The following is a 21,483-nucleotide window of genomic DNA, read 5'->3' as shown; positions in this document are numbered from 1 at the left end:
TAGGATGGGATGGGACATGGGTGTAACCAGGATTTTTTTTGGGGGGGCAGGCTTTTGTTTGAGGGGAGCAGAACCTCAGATTTGTATTATTTGTATTGATTTAGGGGCCAGCTGCCCCCCTGCCCCCCTTGGTTACACCCATAGGGTGATGGGAGCCAACCAGCCTTCCAAATTGTGGCAGACTCTCCTGAGAGTACAATCAGTGTTTCATCCCAGAAGCAGCAGGTTAGGAACTGTGTCAGTTTTGCCAAAGGCTGCTAGCTGGAAAGAGCTTTTAGGGCAGGTTAGGACACTGGGAAGACCTGCCTTTCCCCTCCCTCCCTCTCAAGATAGTTAACTCCAGTCCTGCAATTCTTCTCTGTCTTTTGTGTTCAAAGCAGGAGGGTGAAAGAGGGAGGCTTCCTCACAGCAAAGTTCTCCCCTTGAGTCTTACTCCCCCTTTTAAAGGGGGGATTCAAGCAGCTTGTGCATTGGGTGTGCGTGTGTGCACATGTGTGCATATGCATGTGTAGGGGAGAGTGTTACTATTTGCCCCCCTAGACCAACAGCTGCTGTACATGGAAACTGGAGCCAAGAGAAGGGGCAACCTGGTGAAGACATAGGCAGAAGGGGAGGAGGGGGTAGGAAAAGCTATTTCACTACTTGTTTTGGAGGTCATTCCCAGCCCCCAACCCAACTGTGTTGTTACACACACACACACACACACACACACACACACACACACACACACACCCTATGGTTTGTTTCATTAGTGTTTAGCTTTTCATGCGCTGGAAGATCAGATACGGAAACTTATAATCCATCCTTTGGTCAACCTTTTGCCTTTTCTGTCCCCTTTCTTCTTTTTTAAAAAAGTGAGGCAATTTTTCCTCCTTTTTTGGAGAAAAAAACAGCCCACCAGAGCTTGAGTGAAAATCAAGAAGACAAAACGCTTTAAAGAGACCAGCGGAACCACCACCACCACGGCATTAAAACGCTGGAGACTTCAGCCTGCAAAGAACAGATGCTTGATGATTTCCTACCCTCTCTCTCTTCATTAGGAGAGACAAATTTGCTGTCAGCTCGCCAGATTTCCAATTTACCGATAATGATTCTTGCATGAAAATTGATCGAGGGGGCACTCTGCTGCCGCCGCCACTGCTTTCTCCTCTCTCTGCCTTTGCCTCCTTTTAGTGAGTAGCTGGAGGGGGGGGAGCATTTGCAGAAAAAAACCCCAAAACCAAAAAACCGTGCTTTTCCTCTCCCTCTTCTTGGGTTGCCTTTTTCTTCTTCTTCTTTTCCTCCTCCTCCTTCCGCAGTTTCTCCTTTCGGAGTCGCTAGTGGGACGCAGCAGAGAGGGGAAGATAAGGCAGGTGCCCAAAAGCGAATTTTGGAGCAGCAGCGGCAGCAGCACCTGCTACCTTTTGAGACCTGGGGTTCTCCCCCTCCCCCTCCCCCCCTTCCAGCTTTCTGTGGTTTCCTTAGGACCTTCGTATCTTCTTCAGCATCTCAAGAAGAACCCTTTCAGCTGCTGCACTTCTGAGCATTGTCGTCCTCCCTTCACTCTCCGCCACTCGCCCTCAGCCGCCACCCTTTCTCCACCCCCTTCTCCCTTTTGTAACCAGTAGCTAAGGGAATGACAAAACAAAGCCCCATTCGTGCTTGACAACCGAGAGAGAGAGAGCCAGCCCCCCTCCCTCCCCTCCGCACTTCTTGCTGCCTTTTCCTTCTGACAACACTCCCCCCTCTTCTTTTCATTTGATGCTGAACATGATGCCCCATTGAAAACACCCATTGACTCTCCACCCTCTTCTCCCTCCCCACCCCGCACGCACCACCCTTGACATTCGGCTGACTGGAGAAAAGAGCTGCTAACATGTCTGGGGCTGACTCTTTTCCTTCCCCCCTTTTCTTCTCTCTCTCTCTCTCTCTCTCTCTCTCTCTCTCTCTCTCTCTCTCTCTCCCCCCTTTCCAGCGCTTCCCTCTCTCCCAATGAGAAATCCCTAAAGGAGATTCTCTATTTTGAAAAAAAGAAAAAAGCCACCACCTTCTTTTCCCTGCCTTCTCTTGCTTGCTGTTTAGTTTCTCTTTTCTCTGTCTGTGTTACGTGTGCGCTGGTCTCTCTCTCTCTCTCTCTCTCTCTCTCTCTCTCTCTCTCTCTGCATCTCTCTGGACTAAAAAGGCAAGAAGGTGGTGGGGTGGGGGAAAGGAAAGGGGGGGAAGCGGGGAGACCAGAAGAAGACGTGTCAAGCAGAGTACCTGTTTGAAGAAGTGAGGTGGAGCTGTTGGTCTTTGATGAAAAATTGACAGGATACTCTCTATCTATATATTTCATTTCCCCCTTTCCCCCTCATTCAGATTCAAATTGTTTTATTATTTTTACAAACAAAATAAAACCACGTGTGGTTTTATTGTCATTTTTGTTCTCCAGTGTTTTCCCTCTTTTTGCCATTTGGGTCTTATTTTCTTTTTTCCCCTCTGGATGCCTTGGATCTGTAAAATAAACCATGTTTGGACTGAAACCACCACTCTATTACTTACCAGGTAAGGCGACTCTTGATGATACCTTTTAATTTCTGCTTCCTTTTATCTTCTAATTTAACAGCAGTGTTATATCCATGAAAGAAATAAGAAAATAAATCTTTTGTAGCGGGCCACAGTGGTCAAACTCAAAAGGAGCTCCTTAGATGTGCCAATTGAACCTGTCCACTCTGCTAGTTAAAAAAAGGCATTCTGGATTTTGATCTGGAGCAGTTTGTGGTAGTTGCTCTTGGGTCAAACCACCACATTTTAGAAAGGGACACGAATTGGCAGCCTGCCTCTGCACTGTCTCCAGTGCAGAGGTGCAGATGACAGAACCCCACTCCAATTAATGGAACTTTTGTAGGCTGAATCAGAGGTGGGAGACAGTTGATGGAATTGCGGAGAGATGAGGATTTGTAAATCACTTTGTACATTGGTGTGGTTCTTCCTCATCCTCTTCCTCATCAGTGCTTTGCTTGAAGTTCAATGGGATTGGGCAGGGATAGCACCAAGGTGGGCCCTAGAGGTTGATGAGATTACAGTGGGAGGTGAATCTGCTGCAAATGCAAGGACCCTGGGCTCCAGCAATTATCCCCCTCACTTCACATCCCTCCATCACCCCCCCTTCCTCTTGAAAAGCATGTGCAACATGAGCGCCTGTGGGCTTCACCTTGGGCCCTTGGGGTATATAGCATATCTCACTCCTTTTGTCCACCCTGCTTGGCTTCCTAAGTGTGAGTCTTGTTTTATTCAGCAGCGAGCAGCAAAAGCACTTAAGTAATCTAAGGTGAATTAAGAAGCGTGGTGTGAAGTTACTTTCGAGTTGGTGCCTAATATTGTTTCACGGATGGGTGAGCTCTGATCATGTAGCACAGACCCAAAGTGGCGACTCTGAGTCTCTCTCTCTCTCTGCCTCTCCTTCCCCCGCCCTCAACAGCTTACTCTGTTTGATTTATTTCCCTCTCTTCTCCCCGCACCCCACATGCCTTCCCATCCTCTGAATCCCAACGGTTTGAGGAGGGGGAGGGTTGTCGGTGGAAGGCAGGTGTCATCGTGGAGACCTTCCTCTTCTGGGCCAGCAGAGGTGTAGTTGTATGTTATGTATGTGGCTGTGCTTAGTGTAGTAACTGTCAGATTGTTGCCCCACCCCATCCATGGTCTAGTTTGTCTCTCTTGACTTGCAAATTTAATGGTTCGTTTTAAGGCAGCTGCTTTTATGGGAATGGAACAGAACATGGGGTGTGTGTGGAGAATTTTCCCCCCTTTTCCTTGTCACTTAGCTACTGAAATGGGTCACCTGGGCAAAGTTAAGGTGCACCAGTGTTACTTCTGCCTTTGGCTGCATGGTGACACTTTTTCTTACTTGCCTGTGGTTTTACTGGGGTGGGGGAAGTGAAGAGAAAGACCGCTTCCCTCCCCACTTCCCGAGGTTCGTCTATCAACTCTGCACCAGCAGTGGTTTTCTAAACCCAGGCTGATTGTGAAGGCTTGGCTTCAGGAAATGGGTTTTCCGTGTGGCAGTTAGTTACAGGAATAACTTTCTTTCTTTGCAAAGTGTGTCTTTAAACTGATGCAAAGTTTCCTGGACTGTGGTAAGAGAGGCAGGACGTAGTTCTGAAAGCTACGGTACTGGGTCCGTGCGAACGTGTTCATTCCAGGGTTTGCCAGATGAGTTGCTTAATCTCATTTGTTTTTGCATTTTCAAGTCATTCAGTTCTAGCTCAGCTGAAAATCGTGTTACTGCAAATTCCTTGTGCATTCTGAGTGGCTTCATTTTGGAAAGTTCACCACTTGGGAAAGGAAATCTAGTTAGCTATGCTGGTTTCAGGGTGGAGTGCAGGTAAACTGGACACACAGGTTAACTGGTCTGTGTCACCTTCCATATTGACCTAACTTCCCTGAAAGCCAGCGAATGGTAATAATCTGAGCTAGGGATTGAATGGACAAATCAACCACCCAATCCCTAGCATATGTTGACTTTATTTTGTCATCATGGATCAGAAACAAAGTTAGTTAGTTTGTTGTTTGTTTGAAGGGATCAACACATGATGTTTGAGCAAGCCCATATTAGGCGCTTCACCAACAAGTGCTTCTTTTCAAGTCCTGTGTACTTTTCATAATCTTCCAACCATGAGTTTTGCTCAGTTCCCAATGTGCATACTCCAAACACATCTATAAATTGAACCCATTTTACTTGCCACTTAAATGTTTGCAGGGCTGAGCTCTGGTGGGACTCTGCGTTCCACAACTGGGAAGGCTCAACAATTACTTGCCTTCATACGTTACATTTTACCTTATGGGCAGATTGAACCCAGAGCTGTGCTATTTTTCAGGTTCTTTAATACTCTCTTCCTTTCTTTCATATATTGATATCTATTATCCCAGTTGCAAGGAAGGAGTTGTGTGAATCTGGAGTTTTGCTCCATTCATTCCAACAGAGCATAATGCGGTTTATCTTAGTAAACTATACTGAGGTTTTTTACAATCAAGTGGTGTAAATTTTTGTGAAGAAAACAGATAATAAATAAAACTGTCCGCTGTCCTGACCAACAGCCCATCAGCGTGCCTGGATCCTCTTGACTGAAATGGCTTCCGCCACAATTTCCTAGAACTGTCTACAGTCTGCATTAAAGGGGAAATAACGCAAAACCCAATATATCCAAAGCTGGGAGAATGTGACTTACTATTTTGATTTTGCAATTGGGAGTTGAGATGTAAGATTAGACTGGAGGTTGCTGAAAGAAATTCAAAGTTAAATGCAGGTACGCTTCCTCTGCGGAAAACAGGAATGCTGTTAAAATTTTATTAACAACCTATAGAGGAAGTTTCCCTGATATCAATAGCTGAACTTTGTGAGTCTCTATTGATTCGTCTGGGGGGGGGGGGGGGAGACCGGGGGGGGGGTTGTCAGTACTGAGTATTGTGAGGTTAGGCAGGTGTTGAAGTGGGAAAGGCATGTGAATATATTCCTGAAGTTTGTATTGCTATTTTATTCTTCCTTTACAGGTAGGTAGCCGTGTTGGTCTGCCGTAGTCGAAACAATAAACAAAAATCCTTCCAGTAGTACCTTAGAGACCAACTAAGTTTGTTATTGGTATGAACTTTCGTGTGCATGCACACTTCTTCAAATACTTCTTTCAGCACACGAAGTTCATACCAATAACAAATTAGTTGGTCTCTAAGGTGCTACTGGAAGGATTTTTGTTTTATTTTATCTTCCTTTGTTTTGATTTCTGTGCCACTTTCTCTTCAAGTGAATCCCAAAGTGATTAATAAACAATAAGTAACAATAGCAACAATAACATAATGGTACATCACCGTCACAGCACATAACATCACAGTGACAACCTGTGGGCCAACAAAAATTGACCCTGCCAAGTCCTGTAATATCATTAACAAAACAATATAACAATTATAAGTAATTATATCTATAAAACTGCAGCTAAAAGTAGGTCCACACATATTTACATAACACAGCCTCAGTAATCACTAAGATACACACCCCAGCATATAAGAGAAAACTAATCCAATAGAAGTACCTGCGAGCAGAACTATACTTATAATGAACACCCAGGCCACATTCACACCACATATTTAAAACACTATGATGCCACTTTAAACAGCCATGGCTTCCCCCAAGGAATTCTGGGAGCTGTAGTTTGGTTAAGGGTGCCAAGAGTTGTTAGGAGACACCTCTTTCCTTCACAAAGCTACAGTTCTCAGAATGCTTTAATGGTCAATCCCACTTCCCAGGGAACTCTGGGAATTGTAGATCTGTGAGAGGAACAGGGGCCTCCTAACAATTCTCAGCACCCTTCACAAATGATGGCTCCCAGAATTCCTGGAGGCAATCCATGACTGTGGTGCCACAGTTCTTTAAATGTACAGCTAATCCTTGTTTTGTGCGGGGTTCCATTCTGGTCCTCCGTGGATGCCAGCAGAGCGCACGTAAACCTGCCTCACTCCACCCCCATTTCATTCTGCCCCTCTGCCCCTTTTCATGATGTCTTTAAGGCAGTGTTTTTCAACCACTGTTCCGCGGCACACTAGATGTTGCCTGGTGTGCCGTGGGAAAAATTGTGTTTATTTGATTCCTATTCAAGAGAATTACTTTATATATAGTCAATATAGGCACAGAGTTAAATTTTTTAACATTTTCTAATGGTGGTGTGCCTCGTGATTTTTTTTGCCCAAAAAAGGTTGAAAAACACTGCTTTAAGGCCATTTGGGGGCTGCTTCCAGGTTTGGCGTCATGCACATGTGCACGATTGCACATAATTTGGACATGCCTAAACCAGGGGTTGCCTGTATGGTGTGAATGCACTCCCAGTTTCCCACACAACAGTCCCATAGATTTGTGTTTATGAGCAGCATCCCTAATTCTACCCAGCCTGCTACTCCCCAAACTTAAATTCTTTGCTTAATGCTTGGCTCCCTACCAGGAAATGTGTTGTGCTGGGGAATACAAGAGGTGGTATTATGACCATGCTACTTTCCTGCAGTAGGCCAGCCTTGCAAATAAGCTGCAAAGTTAACCAGCTCACCTGCCCCATGCATACCTATCTTATTTGTGGCACAGTGATGGCCTAAAAGCAGAGTTGCAGGGAGACTCGGCTTTGGTCAAGTTTCTCTCTCTGGCCACTTGGAAGCTATTGTTGCTTGCTATCGGCAAGTGGCTTTTTACATCCCTGTTGTCAGCTTGTGACCAGCAGCTCCCACCCATGGCTACAATATTCAGTTGATTAATTGGTTTGCTGAATTGACTGTAAAATCCAAAAATTAATTTTAAAAGATGCCACCCAAATAATAGGGCAAATGATACTTTTAAAAAAGATATACATGCTAATACAGATTCAAATAATCCTGTGTTCATGCTTCTGAAGCCAAAAGCACACATCAGTGCATGAGGCAGAAGTTCCAGTAGGTACAGGGTAACCCTGAATATATCTGTCTGTCTGTCTGTCTGTCTGTCTGTCTGTCTGTCTGTCTATAGGAAAAGGAACCCCCCTAAAAGCCCCATGATAGCTTAGTGACATTGAACATTTGAGAGACTTGGAGGGGAGGGTAATAGAATGGAGGACAGAGGCCCATGGGTACAAATAAAGGGTAGAAAAAATAACCTCATTTTCTTCCTGTTTCACACAGAGCTAATATTCACACTATACATTTAAAGCACCTGATTCCCTCTCCCCAAAATAATCATTGGAACTGTAGTTTACCCCCCACAGGACTACAATTCCCAGCACACTTAACTAGTTCCCAGAATTCTTTGGTGGACAGCACATGTTCTAAATGTATGGTGTGGATATGACCTAACATGCCATTTTTCAGTATCACAAGTAGCTGAAAGGAGAGAGCTGCCCATTGAGAACTTCATGTTACTAGGATCTGACATAAGTGTGTCAACACTGCCCATACAAAAGGCGGAGAGTAGCCATGGGGGGACAGACCATGCTCTGTGGACATGGGATATTGATGGATTGTTGTGGGGAGGAATGAAAGCCGGGAAGATAGAATTGTGGGGAGGGGGAGAACAGATGGAACCCTGAACCAAGGCACCTCCACACTGTTAACATTTCACTGCAGGGCCCCATTTGTTTCCAGTATAGATACTTCCAGTATCTGTGGTTAGGCTGGTGTCACCGTAAGAAGAGGCATTCCATGCCTCTCTCATGTGAGAGAGAATCTCCTTTTTATGGTGCCAGCTATACTGTATGTGAGCATTGGTGTGCTTCCCCCACCCCACCCCCGTTCAGATTTAGTTGAATTACTAAGATTTATTTTATCGGGTGATGGCCCTATAATAACCACCTCTCAGCAGTCTGTGATGGACAACTCTACAAAAATAAATAAAAACCTTGAGTATAGTAGGAAAAAGCCAGGTAACCCCTTTTCTCTGTTTCTGTATGTTTTGAACAGCCTGATTGCACCTGTGTATGGGATGGGCAGGAAGGGAGGCTCATTTGCATCTGTTTGGGAAGTTGTGTCAGGTCAAGTTGCCTTTGTTTAGTGTTTAAGCCTTATTTTGTAGCTGGAACAGACTTCCTCAACTTGGTGCCTTTCAGATGTTTGTAGTACAGTGGTACCTCTGGTTAAGTACTTAATTCGTTCCGGAGGTCCGTTCTTAACCTGAAACTGTTCTTAACCTGAAGCACCACTTTAGCTAATGGGACCTCCCGCTACTGCTGCGCCGCCAGAGCACGATTTCTGTTCTTATCCTGAAGCAAAGTTCTTAACCTGAAGCATTTATGGGTTAGTGGAGTTTGTAACCTGAAGTGTATGTAACCTGAGGTACCACTGTATAAGACTCAGCCAGTGCTCCCAAAAGCATTTGGAGGGCATCGGGTTGGAGAACGCTGTTCTGGATCATGAAGGCAGTTCTACAGGTATGCTGGGCTGAGCCAAGCCAGCAGATGCAAGTGTGGTGATGCCAGTTGTTGTTGTGGTTGTGGTTGTTGTTGTTGTGGTTGTGGTTGTTGTTGTTGTTGATGATGATGATGATGTTAGGCCAATTGTTGATATCAAGATGCGCCACCCCTTCCAAACCTTGGTATTTCAGGCAGAATGCTGCTTTGTGCTCTGTGGCAATTTTTCGCACCACCGGTGCGGTCCGCAACCCTGCTCCCGGCAACTCTTGTCTTGACGAGGTCTTTCCGCTTCTCGGAGATGACAGGACCTGGTTTGCATTTTTTGCTTGGGCTGCTTCTCTCGTGCCTAAAATAGAAATCGATAAAGACTACGTGAATTCTCCATGCTTTTGTCCTGTAAAACCAAGCAGCGGAGACTCTTGAGAGGTCCTTGGGCAGAGGCGAAGAGAATTCTTTTTTCCTTCTCTCCCTACTACCCCCCCCATTTTATTTACATGCTCCAATCAAGCAAGAATTACTTATGGTGCCTCCTGTCGTGTGAAACTTCTCGTTTTATTGTAATTGCTGAAGCAGTAATTCCTGCTCCCTGTAAAAACCAACCAGCATTTAATCTAGGGATGGTTATTTTAGGCAGATGCAAAGAGATTCCAGGATGTGATAGGAAGCCATAGACGTACACAGTTCCAGTGAGTTTCCCAAAGGCTCTAATGTATTCCCCCTCCCTCTCCTAATTCAGTTCCCCCACCCCCATCGTCTTCTCTGGGCATCCATCAGGTGGTCTATTTTCTTCTCTGGAAGCACCAGAGAGCGGGGTGGGGTGGGGTGGAATGGGAGGGAAGGTGCATTGAAGTGTCAGGCTGTGAGATCCGAAGCAATTAAGGAAAATTATGTGTGGACTGTTCAGGCTGCTGTCAAACAGCGAAATTATTGTGCATAGCCATTCCAGGCTACCAGAAGACGTTAGAAATGCTAATCGCACAGGTAGGGTCACAGCAGATAGAAATTTCAACCTTCTCCGAATTGAATTTAACTGGGGGCGGGAGTGGAGAGAGAGACGGAGGAAAAAGGCAGAGAGATTGTTCCCATTCTAGAAAGTGCCATCAGGCACCATAACTTTATCTGTGTCATCTTGGGCTAGCTCCTCCTGTTCTGCCTGGTGATTCTTCCTGTCTTTCTCTTTATCATCCTCAAATGGGTCCATGCATTTGGCTTTTAACCAGAAGGTTAGTGGTTCGAGCCCACCCAAGGAAGGCTATGGGCAGAATTCCTGCATGGCAGTAGGTTGGACTAGATGACCCTCAGGATCCCTTTCTAACTCCACAATTCTATGATTCTATGAGCTGTGTCTGTAGCTCAATGGTGGTTTTGCATCCAGAATGCCACAGATTCAGCCGCCCAAATCTCTAGTTAGGTTGCAAGGGTGAGGACAGGTCTTCTCTGCCTGAGACTTTGGAGGGCCACTGACACATGAAGCAGGCAGCCCTGATCTAGATGGACCAGTTGCTTGACTAGCTATAAGGTAGGGGTGTGAGTGTTGCCCCTCCTGTCTTGCCACACATCCTCTCCTCCCTCCTCTTGCAACCAGATTCCCTGAATGCTGCCAGGCTACTGAGGGAGGTCCATAATGGAGCAAAGGTGGAAACAAGCAGATCCAAAACTTGCCACTGAACATTTTGCTTTAGTACCGTACTTGTTAACCAGTAGGTGGATGTGTCATGGATAGTCATAAAAGGTGAGCAAATGGAAGCATTTTGTTGCCATTGATGCTGCTGTGCTGTCCTTTTCCCATGTTAGAAAATGGAGCAAATGGTTATTACCTGGGGAGTGTTGTCAGAAGAATTGGTGGGTCTTAAAATGGATAGCAGGCTCCTCAACTTAAGAGCTGCTCCTCAAACTTCAGAAGGTGAGCTTTTTGAAGACCAGAGTTTGCACATATGCTTTACTTCTGCCTCAAACATTTTCCCCCTCCTTTTGCATCTTGTTTGTTGGCTTTACTAATTTATATCCCACCTTGCTCTATAAAATACATTCAAGGCAGTTCGTGTTTTCTCTTTAAGTGTTTGTGTTTTCTGGTTGCATCCACTGCCAGAAGCTCTGCTCTTTCAGGGATCTAGTACGGTATATTGTATTTTCTCATCTGATAATTTCTGGAGGAGCCCAGAGTCTTTTCAATCCCAATTCCCACCCGCTACAATCTCAGGCAACCACCTAAAATGTCCCTGAGGTGGGCTGACCCCATTATTCCCTCTCTTATTCCCTCTTCGGAGTCTCTCTTTTGACAGCAGCAGTTTTCTTAGTCTGCCTGGACATGGGGGCCCTGTCTAGCCTCTTTGGACTCTACACACACACACACCCCTCTTTCAGAGCTCTGTGTTGTGGTGGTGGAGGAGGAAATTTGAACACCTGAGGCCTTTGGCTTGGCAGTGGGCAAGGGATGGGAGCAAGCAGCTGGGAAGTGAGGTTGCAATATCTTTTTTCCCAGCATGTCCATATTTTGAGGAATGGCTTCATCATCAAAGTGCCTTTCTCTGTCTGTGTGTGTTCTCTCTGTGTGTGTCTCTCTTTCTCTCTTCCCACCTCCCTCGTTCACTGGAAAAGAAGCAGCAGCAAGGAGTGATGCATCTTTGAGCTGTTGGCAGCACAAGAACTGTTCTCCAGTATTAGGGAGGCTGCACTCAAATTACCTTACCAACCACTCCAGGTCATGCTGCTCAGCGAGTCATTAATAAAAGGAAATTGCAATCAGCTGCTATTCCGCTCAAGAGGGATGGGGAGCGTTAACACCATCAGCATCCTCATCAACTGGGACTTGTTTCAAAGAGACCCAAATTCGTTATAAAGGCTGGGCAAGAGAGCTGGGGGAGCTGGGGTGGGGAGGAAATGCTTTATCTTTGGAAAATCAAAGGCAGCAGCACTTGCGAGGAGTCTCTTTGCTCTTTCTCTCTCTTGAGAGGGAGTGTGGGAGGCATACTGGTTGCCAGATAGCTGGGGACTGACAGTAATTCCAGCTGGCAGAATGGCTCGCATCTCATGTCCCCTGAATTTGCTGCAGGCAAGGATTGGTTGCAAGGCCGTGATCCTTTCCAGACCTGCAAAATAACTCATAGCCCCTTAACCCTTCCACTGCCACCCCTTCCTCCTGTCCCATTAGGGTAGAGAACTTGTGAAGAGCACAGTGACATTTTAACACCTGCTCTTTTAACTCTACTAGAAATAAGGATTTGCAATCCAAAGAACTAGGCATGCAACAGGGATTCACCACCACTAGTAGTTGGCTGCAGGAAAAGATTTATAAGTACAATATATTCCATAGTTCACAGAGGGGAAACACTGTTGTGCCCTCAGTTCCAGCTCACCTAGATATTTCCCCAGTGTTGTTGGCCTGATCTGACCTTCTGAAATTCCAAAAGAGCTTTGAACAAACCCTGTTGCATTGGATCACAGGTCCGTTGAGTCTAGCATGCAAATTCCATTAGGGGCCAAACCCAAGTTCCAGAAGTAAGCCTGTGGCCGATGCTTGTAGCCAATGCTTGTGGCCCATGTATACCAGAAAGTGGTCCCACAGACCCCATCTTGCATCTATATTGCCAGCCAGCCAGCTTTCTTTCTTTGTATGTTTGCCTGTGTGTGTGTGTGTGTGTTCAGGTGTTAAGTGTTTCCCACTTCAGTTGTAGAATTCACACAGGATTAGCTCCATATTAACCCCACTGCACAATGCCCATCCCTTCCTCCCCTGGCAGGCCCTAAATTCTGTTGGCATGGCAACTGTGTCAACCACTTTTGAGGGTCCCCCTCCCTTCTCACCCTGTGATTATTTGAAGGGGGGAGAGAAGAAAGAGAGAAGACATGAAAGAAAGGAGAGGCAAGAAAAAGCATGCAGGGTGGCGGGGAGAGAAGATGGCTTGTCTTCAGTGGACTAATTACTGCAGGAGGCAGATGGGGAGGGAGGTCTCTCTCTAAGTGCTGCTTCCTTCTCTCTCTCTCTTTCTCTCTCTCTCTCTCCCTCTCTCCCCACCCCAATGCTGGAAAGAGATGGCAGAAGGCACGCAGTGACCTGCTGGCAGGCAGGCAGAAGAAATCATACTATTGTAAAGGGGTGGAAGGAAGAGGCAGGAGACTCTGTGGGTTTGTCACCTCGGGGTTTTGCTTTGTTGCAGTCTTGGGGAAGGCCAGGGGGAAGGGCCTGACTCCGTTTTTGTCCCCTTGCTTGGAACCCGTTCCTTGGAAGTGATAGGAGCATCCAAATGCTTCATTGCCCATTAGCCGCAATCTGGGCCCGTCTCTTTTTGGAAGGCAAGATGGGGTATGTGAATACTGGATCCTTTTGTGCCAAGCGGTTGTTTTACCAACCCTTCCTAACGTAGACAGGCTATGGAAAGCAGGGACCAGCTTGTTCTTTTACACATTAGCAGAACATATCACTCCCTGTGTTTTGCATGTGTTTTATAGATGGACAAATCTGCCAATTTTCAGTTTCTCTCAGGTCCTCATTTTTTCCAACCTTAAGATTAGTTTGTCCACATAGAAGTTTGTACAATTTTTTTGTGCACGTTTTCCCAAAAGCATGAATTTTTATACAGGGTTTTGCCCACTATGCACATTTTCACAAGCAATTTCTCCTAATACAAGGTATTTTTGTACATTAAGTTGACTATCATATACAATTTTGGGTACAGTTTTTGGTTCGACAATTGCATCAAAACATTTGGATAAGTGTGAATGTTGAAGGACTGCTGTGTTTCAGGTTACTTGTTAGTTTGGGAAGTGCAGATTATGTATGTTTAAATTCCTCCCCCATCCCTTAGTGTGTTTGCACATCAACCTATAGTGAAAGAGAGGATGAAATCATTGTTCTATCACTTATACAAACATAAACTAAAAAAAAAAATCTCAAATTGTAGAATAAGAAGGAATTCCAGAAGGGTTTTTTGTACACTTTAGTGATGCCAACTGTGCAAATCCAGAGATTAAGGTGGGAGAGGAGAAGGAGATATGTAATCATTACAGTCTTTCTGTGGCAAGGCTATTGCAAGGGTTGTCAAACATATGGGGGCCTGTGGGCACACTTGCAAACCAATGAAACGGATGCATTCACTTTGCAATCAGGTACACAGCACAGCCTTTTCTATGGGCTATCATATAATGCTTCTTTTAAGCCTAATTTCAGTCTCTGTGGGGAAACACTGAGAAAACACCTCTGTGCTCCCACAGACAACATGTTGTTGACTGCTGAACTACTGTACAGATGTGCATACCTGGGCAAGTGTTCCAACCCTTGGAGCAGGGGCTTCACTGCCAATTACCCAGGGCTAAAAACAGGCAGCATGTTTATTTGAGGAAGGATGAAAACCAGTTCCCTGGAGTCTGGGATGAATGCAATTAGAGCCAGTAGTTTCCTCAACCTGTTCCTGCCCAGGTAATCCCCTCCACCCTCTCCCACCTGTAAACCAACCAAATTCCCACCCACTCTCAACTGTCATTCCATCCTCCTGTCAGCTCTCCTTCCACTTAACCTTAACATTCCCCAAGCAGTCTCCCTCACGCTTTAAACATAAACCACATCAAACAGGGTTAATTGCTGCATTATTTAGAATGAAGATCTGAAGCTTGTTGCTCTTCTGTCCCCAGCAAGGTGTGGATTGCAAAGTTGGGCCTCTGCGCAGCTCTGGGGTGCAGACACCTTCTGCACAGGAAGTCCTGCTTTCTTGAGCTCCAGCTTGGAAGAAAAGCAGGGTATACATGAATTAAATAAATTCTGCTGATGAGAGATGGACAGAGGTCCTGGTCACTTAGACTCTGAAGTTAACCAAAGGCATAAAAGCAGGTGTAGGGCAAAAGGGTGATAAAGATGTTTTCTGTAGCCTGGCACTCCTTCTCAGGGAGGCTCACTCTACAGCTGCATTCACACATGGGGTTTAGCCTGGTTTTCTAATGTTCATTTCACACTGTGCCCACCTGTTCTGCCACATCTCGACCACTATGCTGCCATTTTGCAGTAAATGTCATTCACACAGCAACAACAAGCAATGTGCTGCCCACTCTGTATGTACGTAAGCCCTGCCAAAATACTGGCACGTTTTCTCATCAGACCAAAAGGTGTGAGCCTTGAAATCGGCAGGGAGCATAGCACATGCTAGTATGCCGCCTCACTGCTTGTCACATGAGTGGCTGTGACGTGAACCCATTAAAAAGGCAGGGAAATTGCTGCAGAAAACTCCCGCAATTTTTGCAGGTTGAAGGGGCTACAAATGGAGTTTTTCTGGAATCAAATAACACAGAAATGAGCACTAAACTTGCACTATGTGTCATTTCATTCCATTAGTTTTTGGAAGCTGCCTTTATGCCATATGTAAGCTTAGATAAAATGCGCACAGTAACAGGGAAATATCAGGAAAATAAAATAAACTGCAATGTGAATGCAACCTAACTTTGAAGACCTGGATTTATGGACATTTGCTGTTCTAGCTGTGTCATTTACTCCATTGTGGTCTTCCTTCCTCATTCTTAGAAACATAGAATTGTAAAGTTGGAAGGGACCCTAAGGGTCCCCTAGTCCACTCCTCTACAATGCAGGAATCTCTGCTAAAGCGTCTATGACCGATGGCCACCCAACCTCTGCTTAAAAACCTCCAGTGAAGGAAAGTCCATCACCTTCTGAGGAAGTCTTTTCCATAGTCAAACAGCTCTTACTGTCAGAAAGTTCTTCCTGATGTTTAGTTGGAATCTCCTTTCTTGTAACTTGAATCCATGGGTTTGAGTCCTGCCCTCGGGAGCAAGAGAAAACAAGCTTGCTCTATCTTCCATGTGACAGCCCTTTGTCATATCTCCTCTCCCGTTTCTTCTAATGCCCGACTCCTTCAACAGTTCCTCATAAGGCTTGGTTTCCAGACCCTTGTCAATATCCTCCTTAAATTGTGGTGGCCAAAAGTGGATACAGTACTCCAGCTGTGGTCTGACCAAGGCAGAAAATGGTGGTAGTATAACTTCCCTTGATCTGGACACCATACTGTTGATGCAGCCTAGAATGGCAGTCACTTTTTTTTGCTGCTGCATTGCACTGTTGACTCGTGAAGCTTGTGGTCTACTAAGGGCCCCTGGATCATTTTCACATGTACTACTGGCAAGCCAGGTGTCCCCATCTTCAACTTTTATCTGGTCTTGTGTAAGTTGTTGCCATGTGTGTTGATGGCTTCCCAAATACTTCCTGGATTGTGTGTGTGTGTGTGAGTGTGTGTGAGTGGAGAGAGAGAGAGAGTGTGTTTCAGGACTTGTTTCAAACATCAGAGCAACAGCTTTCAAGATGCCAAGGCCATGTGTGCATTGTAAAGGCACTGTAGATGGACAAGTGATGGATTGAGAGAGATTCTCTTCCTCCCCCCCTCTTGTTGATCTTGGGGGCAATTTGTGGAGTCTTGATCCCTTGTTCTGTGCTGTGCTAAGGCATGTTATCTGCATGAAACCATGCTCTGATGTGCCTGCTTGTTATCGCTGGCTTCCTTTTTAATTTATACCTCCCTTCTCCTGCCATGTCCCTCTAAACAGCCTTTGAGAGGAGGAAGGGTATAGCATGCTTGCCTATCTGCGGAAAGCAGACTTCTGCTTTTATTTATGACTTTATAAATGAATGTGGAAGGGCAAATTATTCCCAGGTCACAGCCTTGCCTCTTTGCCTCCCCCTTTTCTTTAATCTCTTTTATTCCTGGGTTAAGCCTGATGTCCAGTGGCATTTCTTTACTCAAAGGCAGATTTACCTGGAGGTGTATGTGGGTCACATGAGTAACAGCTGCATTGTGCATGCAGATTTCTAATCCTGGTTGGAATAGTTATATCTTACAATTCCCCAAGCTGCTCTCTGACCTGAAAGATATCCTAAAGCTTTTGACACAGAGGGAGAGAGTTAATGAGAGCATACACACATCAGGGAGGGGCCAGAGCTCAGTGGTAGTGCATGCTGTGCATACAGAAGGTATTGCATTTAGTCCTTTGCATCTCCAGTTGAAAAGACCAGGCACAAGGTGATGGGAGAAGACCTCTCTTTCTGCCCATGGCCCTGCTGGTCTGCCGTGAGTAAATACTGGGTTAGATGAAGAAATAGTTTGACCCCGGTGTAAAGTGGGAGTGTGTGACTGTCTGTGAACACTTGACATTGGGCTGCAGCCACCTCTGGTTTGAAATGTGGCAAACATACTAGCTGCATGTCAGCACAGATAACGCGTTTTCTGTTGGTGTGGATGAGCTGTTGGGAGAAGGTGAGAATAGGAGGAAAAACTGGCCACAGAACATTTCTTGACATACTGCTTCTTAAATTATTTATTTTGTTCCATTCCAAATCAACCTTTGCTACAGATTATCCAAAAAGGGTAAGATATGCGTTCCATCTTTTCGTCCCCACCCCCTTCCCAAATCCCTTGTGGACATGAATTCATAATATTCCCCTCCCTCTTGGATCTCCCAAATGTCATAGAGACCCATGCACTTGGAAGAGCATCCTGACATTAGATAAAAATTGGAACATATGCATCCTAAATTGAAGACCGGCAAGCATGGCAGTCTCGGGGCTGCCACAATAGCCCGTGGCTCTCTAAATTTGGCTGCAGCAAATAACTGCTTGGGATGACAATGTATTTTACAGTTTCTGTTTACCCAGGGCGTGCAGACTGAGTCATCAAGCCATCTCTTCTGCTGGATCAACATTCCTCTTCCTCAATGAATTATTTAATTGGAAAGAATGAAAGACACAGCCAACATTTTTTTTAAGCAACAACAAATAATCTGGAAAAAGCTATGTGCTGTCCAACTTCCCCCTTCCTCTCCCCCAGTGATGTGGGGCAGACTGAAATGGGCATTTTGGCATGTTAATACAGTGCAGAAAGGGTGGGACTAGAGTGTGTCTTGAGTGTGGGTGCCTAAGACGGAGTTTTATAAGGTGGGTCTCCCCCTTCCTTTCTTTTTAATGATAAGCCTTTTAAGATGTTTGACATCTGTAACAAACAGCTGGCATCCTGTTCTGGAAGAATGTCCTTTTATTTCTGAGCAGGTTGAACTGCCATTAATAGTATAATTAGGTGATTATCACCATACAGCAGAAAACTGCTTAATTGCAGAGTGAGCTTTTCTTCCATTCCTGTCTCTTTATGGTGGCATTTGTTTTAGTCTGCAAGAATTCCCCCCTCTGTTTTGTCATTTGAGGTTGTTGTTGTTGTTGTTGTTGTTGTTATTGCTGCACCTGCACCTGACAACTGTGTTTACACCATGGAGTTCAAGCATCTATGTTGACATAAATGGGGGGGGGAGGAACTTTGCCACCCGGCTTCAACTTAATCAGGGGCTGCAAACTGTTTGCAGACCATGGGCTTTGCATGCAGAAGGCCCAAGGTTCAATCCCTGGTATCTCTAGTTTGAGAGATGCTTGATAATATGCCACTCTGCTTGAGACCAGTAGAGGCTACTCCATTAAGGCAAGTAGGGACACCGCCACACCAAAATCAGTCTGTCTTCAGCCAGCCCCCACATGCCTACCTCCTGATTTAAAACCAGTCCAGGAGGTGGCACTGGGTGTCAGCTTCCGCCTCCTTAGTCTCAGTGTTGCCTGTGTACAGTAGAACTCAACACAGAATGATGAGGACAGCAGCAGAGTTAAGCCACATTCACACCATAAGTTTAAACAGCTATGATACTGCTTTAAACATGGCTTCCCCCAGAGAATTCTAGGAGCTAAATGTAGTTTGTTAAGAGTGCTGAGAGTCATTAGGAGAGAGTTATTCCCTTCACAAAGCTAAGATTCTCAGAGTTCCCTAAGAAGATGAATTGATTGTCCCTTCCTCACTTCCTGCCTGGGCTGTGGCTGCTGCTGCTGCTAAACATATGAGGTGGCCAAGGCCTCTCATGTTTTGCTCTCTTTCTTTTAAAAGAAGGGCATTGAGAAGTTCACAAGAACACATGTCCCCTCCATGCCAATTTACACTTCCTAGAAGGTCTTCAGAGTGCCATGTCACAATGGAACCACACCTGGAAGTATGGCTGGCTGCTTCCTTCCTCCCTCCTGCCACACTTCCTGAGGTGGTTTCAGAGCAACATGACAGCATTGCCTTATTTTGCATTGCTCTGAACCCCTTCTAGGAAGACTTGGTAGAAGGAGTTGGCATAAAGGGCCTCATGAAGAGGCCACTGAGAGGATTAAAGGCTTTTTATACAAAGTGCTGGGCAACTGTTGTACATTTAAGGGAAGCAGCAACCTCCCTCCCTTCTCCAAAGAGTTTCTCTCCGGCAAACTTTCAGAATTTAAGGTAGGGAGGCCCTAGGATGGAGTGAAAGCTTCCCAGCAACCCAACACCCTGGGGCCCACTATGTTTGCTGCTGCTTGTGGCAATCCTCTCAGTGACCCACCCTTGTCCCCTGCCCCCTCAGAATGATGCAGCATCATCACGTAGTACACAGATTTGTCGTCAGTTTTGTCCCCACTCCTGAAAATCACCCAAAAAAAAAATCCCTCGGCCTACCACTTGCAAATGGATTGGCAGAATTAGAGGGGGGACATTTTAATTGAGCCTTAGAAGTTTTTGGTCAACCTCAAGTGAAGTCTCGGACCTCAGCAGCAGAGACCCTCTTTCAGCCTCTGCCTCCCTTCAGCCATATGAATATTGTAACATTGATCTACCTTACAGGGTTGTTGTTAGGGTTATGGTGAGAAATTATGTTTAGAGCTTTGTACAATTTCCCCTGCAGTCTCAGCTGCCAAGAACAGCCTGCTCTGTTCATTGGACATGTGGGGCGAAGGCCTCCTTAATGGATATTCTTCAGCTTTTGAATTCTCTGTCCCTGGTGGTCAAGACTTGGCTTCTGGGACTGTCATCCAGAGATGAGCACGAGGCTTGTTTAAAAGCATGCTGCAGTGCAGATTGTGTATGGAGAGGAAGGAGGCTTCTGCCGTTCAGAAAAGAAAAAAAGAACCCCTAAGTGCATTTCTGCACATTTGCAGTTCCTTGTGCACACATAAGCAGGCTTTCAGGATTGTGGCCACACTGTGGTGCTGTCTTCCTCTTCTCCCTCCTTGTGGTTATGAGGACTTGGCTGCTCCTTTTAATTGTATGTTATGGTGGCTTGTAGCAAGCCTGAAAGCAAAAAGAAAACCTTGCTGTCTGCATATATTTTAATGCTTGTGATGGAGAGCTAGTTTTGGGAGATTTGGAGCATACATTTGAAGCAGCATTGGACAAGAGGAAGCCCTTGGCCTGACACAATGTTCTTGCATTCATATGTTGTTTCCTGGTCCCCAAAATCCACATTATTTGGAAGCCTGAATCCCGGAATAAGATTTTATACCAGGGATAGGCAACCTGTGACCCTCCAGTTGTGGCTGGACTCTTCCCATCAGTCAGTATGGCCAATGGTCACATATTGTGGGAGTTGGGATCCAGCTGGTTGGGGGGGGCATGGGCTCCTCATCCCTTCTTTATGCAGAACCAAGCCAACTTAAGCAAAAGGCCTGGAATTGCACGTTGCATCGTGGTTGAAGAATTCTTATTGGGCATCACCCTCCCCTCCACTGCCAGTCGTACAAAACAGCCTCCCAGCCGTTCTCGGAGCCACCCGCTGCTCCAAGCTTTCCTGCTTCTAAGAATCCACTTCACTGTAACTTGGCAGCAGGGAGATAAAGCCCTAAGATTAAAAGCCAGTCAATCAGATCCTATTGGCAAGAATCAAGCACCGCAGTCACTCTTCCCACTCTTCCCTCCTCCCTTCCTCCCCCCCCCCCCCAGGCGGGCAGGCACAGGGAGAAAAGAGTCCAAAGCAGCTGAGCCACTAACACACGCTGCATGACAAGATGAAAGCCTCAGGAGTGAGTGGGAACGTGCCTGTCTCGCTTGAAGTGGAAATATAAAAGGAGGTATCCAGCCACCTCTGAGCTCTTTGTTAGGAGACCTGTTCCTTGAGCGGCTCAAAGGAGAGACAGACATGAAGGTTTTCACTGGGTCATCTGCTCAGTTGCCTGGTGAGGAAGCAGGAGATTCCCTGCTCTCTCAGAATACTTGCCAGTTCGCCAGACACTTTCCTCCCCTGCTGGGAACAAGGCCGGCAGGCCGGAGGGTCAGGGAGCTGGGGGCTCATTTTTTCAAATGCCAGCTTCTGTTTATCTGACCATGATGTGCAAGCAGAGTCCTCGAGTGTAAAAGAGTGACTTGCCGGCTGTCAACAGGTCTCGTTTTGCCAGTAAGCGGCTACTTAGCGGCCTGAACAGTTCAGCTGCCAGCAATGCCTTCACTCGCTTAGCTAGGCCATCACATTATGGTGGGTTGTTGTTTATTATTGCATTGGCATGTTCCCAGGAGGATGCTAGTGTGTAACCCATATTCCTCTTCACAACAGTATTTGTGAGGGGAATGAGTTGAATATCCCCAGGACTAGCACCAGTGAGTGAGTTTCCAGCTGAGCAGAGTTTGTAACCCATCACTTTCAGCAATAGCTCTCTGCTATAGCAACTCTTTCAGAATTGCCACGATGGAGGCGATGTTTGTGCAAATGGGCACAGAGTTGTTGTTGTTGTTGTTGTTGTTGTTGTTGTTGTTGTTGTTTAAAAAACATAACCACCTACCCTCCATCAGGGAACCTAAGG

General features: G+C 45.8%; 1 protein-coding gene across 6 annotated transcripts in view; it reads left to right on the top strand.

Annotated features, from left to right (window-relative positions):
- GSE1 (Gse1 coiled-coil protein) overlaps positions 1 to 21,483 on the top strand; it is a 385,949-nt gene that overhangs the window by 248,716 nt on the left and 115,750 nt on the right. The window contains exon 1 of one of the 6 annotated variants that reach the window (XM_033156932.1): positions 2,394 to 2,523. The exons of the other annotated variants lie outside the window; for them this stretch is intronic. Coding sequence (XP_033012823.1) covers positions 2,487 to 2,523 — 37 coding nt within the window. The 5' untranslated portion in view covers positions 2,394 to 2,486. Of the gene's footprint in view, positions 1 to 2,393; positions 2,524 to 21,483 lie in introns of those variants that run through there. 6 annotated transcript variants of the gene reach the window in all.

This window comes from Lacerta agilis, chromosome 8 (assembly GCF_009819535.1).
Source record: "Lacerta agilis isolate rLacAgi1 chromosome 8, rLacAgi1.pri, whole genome shotgun sequence".
Classification (NCBI taxonomy): Eukaryota; Metazoa; Chordata; class Lepidosauria; order Squamata; family Lacertidae; genus Lacerta; species Lacerta agilis.
This window is presented reverse-complemented; position numbering and strand designations above follow the sequence as displayed.